The sequence below is a fragment of the Danio rerio genome, chromosome 3 (assembly GCF_049306965.1).
Source record: "Danio rerio strain Tuebingen ecotype United States chromosome 3, GRCz12tu, whole genome shotgun sequence".
Lineage (NCBI taxonomy): Eukaryota > Metazoa > Chordata > Actinopteri > Cypriniformes > Danionidae > Danio > Danio rerio.
This window is the reverse complement of record NC_133178.1, coordinates 56,972,048-56,977,500: the sequence shown is the minus strand read 5'-3', so window position 1 is coordinate 56,977,500 and position 5,453 is coordinate 56,972,048. Positions and strand designations below refer to the sequence as shown.

Sequence of the window (5,453 nt, the reverse complement as noted above, 5' to 3'; positions counted from 1 at the left end):
CCAGTGACGATATACAGCCATATGACAACGCTACAAGTGTGATATTGCATTAATACAACAGTTCGATGGCATAATCGTGTATATATAGGGTCTATCTTTCTCTAATACATTTTTATGCTCTCCTTAGGAGGTCAATCATTTTACAATTTGTACAAAATAATCACTCCTTTAACAGAAATATAGAAAAAAAGCACATGTTGCTTTTCATTCGAGTGTCTAGAAACAGTAATGTTTGTTTAGTCCGGCAATGAAAAACGGTTTACTCTTTACACAGTAATGATGGTTCCTGTACACTCTTCAGTCCTGGAGCTCTGTCAGATGAAACGGACCCATCGCAGGCCATCTACACCGAGTTTGATGACGAATTTGAGGAAGAAGAGCTCGCCACACCTATCGGTCAATGCACAGCTCTCTACAACTTCCCAGGTACCATTATCAAGTCAAGTTGAGCTCTGTTGTCATGTGAGGACCAGTGTAAAACCATTTATTTATTTGACAAAACAAAATTACTTACTGCTGAGTCACATTTAACATTTATAACCATATCATTATGAATACATTTATCCTCAACTAATTAAAACGTATAACTGATTGGATAATGTGATGTGAACAAATGCATTTAAAAATAAAGTGTACCAATAATACATTGTAATAGCACTATTATGAATGTAGCTGCACATGCCAGTGTACGCTTTGCTGTATATTTATAGAAACAGTTATAGAGTATGTTAGAGTAAAATGAAATTAAATGCAGATTAAAATTTCATTATTAGCACAGGATTCAAATGAAGTGTTACCAAAAGGTGCATGTGGTTTTTATCTGCTTGAAGTTAGAGTTTATACAGCTTCGCACATACTAGTCAACATGACTAGCCCTCCTGAATTATTAATTTTGACAGCAAATTTTGATTGTGTTTTGACTGATATTCCATTTTAGATTTAGTCATACTTTAATCTTCTGAATAATTTCAAGTTTAGTCTGACTTTAGTCTGTCATTTTAGGTCTAGGAATGTGACCACAACAGAAAATAAATGATTGGTGGTGGATGATGTGCAATGGCTGGAAAATAAGAGAAAGAGAGAGGACTCGTCTTCTCAAACAGAATGGCTTGAAACTTAAACACAAGATCAAATCAAGAAAAACCCCGCTGAAAAATCTAGCTTAAACCAGCCTAGACTGGTTGGCTGGTTTTAGCTGGTCAACCAGGCTGGTTTTAGAGGGGTTTTGGCCACTTCCAGGCTGGTTTTCAGCCATTTCCAGCCTGGTCTTAGCTGGTCAGGCTGGGAGATGACCAGCTAAAACCAGCTTGATCAGCCTAGCCAAGCTGGGAGTCCAGCCAAAACCCGCTTTATCCAGCTTAAACCAGGCTGGTTAAGCCGGTTTTAGCTGGATTTGGCTGGTCATTTTCCAGCCTGACCAGCTAAGACCAGGCTGGAAATGGCTGGAAACCAGCTAAAACCAGCTAACTAGTGTAGGCTGGTTTAAGCTGGATTTTTCAGCAGGAAAGAGAAGTTATATTTTAATATATGTAAATAAGCAAAGAAAACAGGGTATTAATTCAGAGTGGGGCAATGCCAAAACAACAAACAAAAACAGACGGCTAACTCCTAATATAATCTCTTGCTAATCTGAAATAAAAGAAACAAACATACATAAACAAACTAACTCCCTTTACTAACATAAACAGGAGAAAACTGATTTCAAAACAAAATGGCACCCAGCTTCCTGCTTAACCCCTCAAAATAAACAAATAAACAAATTGACAGACTCGCTTCTCTTTGGGTGAATTATTAGATGTTAACAAGAAGATCATTGAAAGTAGAAGTCTGACTCCAATAGCTTCACCACACAGAAGCTCAGCCACTGCACGATCCAGCCACCACCAACACTGGTTTGAAGTGCAGCTCAGGTTAAATACCCTCTCTCTCCTCTCCCAACAGCCAATCACTGGAAAGATCCAATGATTGGTACCAGGTGGACATTATTACCTGCAGGGAGAGAGAGAGAAACACAGAGAGAGAAAAAAGAAAAAGAGGAAAAACACAAAGCACATTGTGCACACCAAAAGATACATCTCAGGACGTAACACTCCCACCACTAAATATTATAACTACCTAGTGCAGGGGTCAACCGTGTTCCTGGAGAGCCACCTTCCTGCAGATTTCAGTTGCTACCCAAATCAAACACACCTGAACTAATTAATTAGGACCTGTACAACACGTGTCTGACTCAAATCAGATTCAGGCCTTGTTCATATGTGGAAATGTATCCGATATTAATCGAATATTTGCCCTCGTGTCTGTAGTGTAATCAGGTAAATCAGATATTCACCTGTTAATGCGAGTTGCGCATCATTAAAACTAAATGAATTACATCAACTCTGATGCTTTCGATTCAGAACAGACTTCAGCAGAGTCCCGAACCTTGAATCCCCTACACAAGGACTGAGATGTCTTGTATATTAGCGCTGTACTGTTAGCGCGAGTAATTATCCTCTCATTCGGTATTCATTTGCTTTCTATTGCTCGCGCGAACGCAATTATTTTTGTCAGTCATGTTGCTTCTCAATTCTAATATCGCCTTTGCATGCATATTGGACCATCCTTATTGTCGAACCCTGGTTTTATTAATTATTATTCTGGAAAATTTATTTCAGCCAGCCAAAGTGGCCAGTGGGACTGTCTGTCTTACCCGCCACCACCGAAATCTACCCGCATTTGGCGGTGGTTAATGTTAAGCCCTGGCTATTTTAATATAAAAAATTAAACACTGCTTTTATTCTAGCCAGAATAAAACAAGTAATGCTGCGTTCACACCAGATGAGGAACCCGCATCAAGCGTGATTGTTTTACATGTTAAGTCAATGCAAACGTGCGAATAGACATCCTGCGGCGCGAATGACGCGAATTGCGCGTTTCGCGCGAATCTCTCAAGTTCAAAAATCTGAACTTCAGCAGACATTCACGCTGCGTTAACCAATCAGGAGCTTGCTCTTGTGGGGGCGTGAATGTGACGTATCGCCTGTTGTTGGTGTCCCTGGGGGAAATCATCCAGCCGACACTGACAAAATGTTCATCAAACTGGGCTGGGCTCAGTCAGAAGCACCGCTGAAAGCCTCCGTCAGCCAGGTTCAGTTTCTGGAGGAGTTTATGAGCTCACAGAGCTGGATGCATCTCTGAAAGCATCTAGTAGACTCAGAAACGGCCCTAAACGTATCAACGCTGTTCTTTAGCCTTCATAAAATCACATAAGCACTGTTATTTTCTTCATAAAATCCAAGCAACAAAGCTAGAGTCACCTGGCAGACAGAAGCTCTGCCCATCACGCGAATCCACATCTGTTTTGAAGTGAATTTGACGAGCGAGTGAAGCAGATTTGATGCGGGAATGAAGCAGGGTTTGACGCGCGAATAAAACGAGTAAACTCAAATATTCACAAGGCAATTTACGCACGAATAGCGCGATTTATCCGCGCGTTCCACGTCTTGTGTGAACACAGCATTAGACTTTCTTCAGAAGAAAAAATATTATAGCAAATAGCGTGAAAAATTCCTTGCTCTAATAAACGTAATCCACATCATATCAACCCCACCTCACATTCACCTCCACATCTTCCCATTCATCCTCAGGCTCCAGCGAGGGAACCATATCCATGCAGGAAGGAGAGGTGCTGGCCGTCGTGGAGGAGGACAAAGGCGACGGATGGACACGGGTGCGCAGAAACAACGGGGATGAAGGCTACATCCCAACCTCGTACGCCACAATCACACTTAACAAATGACCCAGTGCACTATATACCAAACACTAGGAGTAGCTCCAGATCATCAGTCATTATGTCCAAACATGGCCTCTTGGAGAAGATTTAAGGGGGGGACAATCACTGCACAAAACTGCCAATACACTCCTCTCTATGGATGAATGAGCATCTCAGGGCGTCTATTGTGAGAGTAAATGAGACGGTTGGAATAATTGTTCTGCTTATTAATACAACGCAGCAGGGGCGCCATGTACTCCACAGACACATCAGTTGCTGTGGTGGCTTTGCGTGAACAGCTTCGATATTTCAGGATGTTTTGTCTGATGTGTTTGCCACTAAGATCTTCCATCTGCACCTCGATGATGTGATTCTGGGTCTGGAGCGAGAAGCGAAACCATCCCCGCTGGCAGAAATCCAGCAGCGTTTGAACTTGAAGTATCTGCTTTGATGATCTGAGTGGCCAAAAATTACATTTTACTGCAGTAAGTGTTGAATATGCTTTTTTATAAGTGTGCGGTAACATGAAAGCCACGTCGATAAGACTTCTTAACATTTTCTGTGTATAGAAAATATTGAGCGCCCAAGTAATGTTAAGTAGCTCTTTTTTTCTCTCGAAGTTGACGTATTCAGCAATACAAAATGATGACAATCAAATAAAAAAGCCACACTTTTCAACTCTAAAACTATGAACTGCGATTAATAGTTTGTTGAAATCTAAATAATATAATTTATTGAGTAAATAAGCGCTTGTATATTAAATAAACATGTATGTAAGATGTATCTGCACACGTTTGCTATTTCCGATAGGTCCACAACAATGCAGAGCGTGTTCGCGATGGCGAAAAACTATTTTAGGCTACTTATGAATATGTGGAATAATATATTTTAGATGTTACGACACCACTATGGTCTTATTAGCTTTTTTATTCTTGACGAATAAAGATTGTATAGTTATGGATAGATTTTTAAACCGAGTGTTTGTTTTGCATTTGTTTTGTTTCTCTTGTGATTGAATCCAAAGCAGAACTGTTGAATGTCTGGCTAAGTCGAGGTGCCTTCAACTGTGTATGTACCATATTCAGAATACACTATTTTAATGTCTTCATAAATGTCAAGCACATTTCCAAATTCATGTGATGTTGTGTTGTTTCTTTGGGTCAACTCTTTACTGAAAAAGACCACTAGATGGGAATTAGATAGATAGATAGATAGATAGATAGATAGATAGATAGATAGATAGATAGATAGATAGATAGATAGATAGATAGATAGATAGATAGATAGATAGATAGATAGATAGATAGATAGATAGATAGATAGATAGATGATGGATGGATGGATGGATGGATGGATGGATGGATGGATGAACCAGCATGGACCCAAGATTCTCACAGAAATCAGTCAAGTTTGGTGAAGGAAAATTCATGATTTGAGAGATATCTGCAGAGTGGATGGCAACATCAACAGCCTGAGGTATCAAGCCACTTTATTAGTAAGTTATTTGAGTCATTGCAGAGATCTATGGATGCAGTCCTCCAAGCTCATGGGAGTCATACACAATATATATATATTTTATTTCCCCGCTGCAGCATGACTTTTTATTCTGTACTGGACATCATTTCTGTTAAGTGACAAGACTTTTGTCTAAGCAAAGTCGGACCTTACTGTCCTAATTAAATTATTAAAAATCAAGGCA

General features: G+C 39.9%; 1 protein-coding gene across 4 annotated transcripts in view; it reads left to right on the top strand.

Moving 5' to 3' along the window:
• The window catches only part of trip10a (thyroid hormone receptor interactor 10a), a 72,071-nt gene extending 67,186 nt beyond the window's left edge, over positions 1–4,885 (top strand). For 3 of the 4 annotated variants that reach the window (NM_001007403.1, XM_017354077.4, XM_017354074.4), the window contains 2 exon segments: positions 275–426; positions 3,630–4,885. In NM_001007403.1, coding sequence (NP_001007404.1) covers positions 275–426; positions 3,630–3,781 — 304 coding nt within the window. In that variant the 3' untranslated portion in view covers positions 3,782–4,885. 4 annotated transcript variants of the gene reach the window in all.
• Positions 4,886–5,453: the final 568 nt, after the last annotated feature.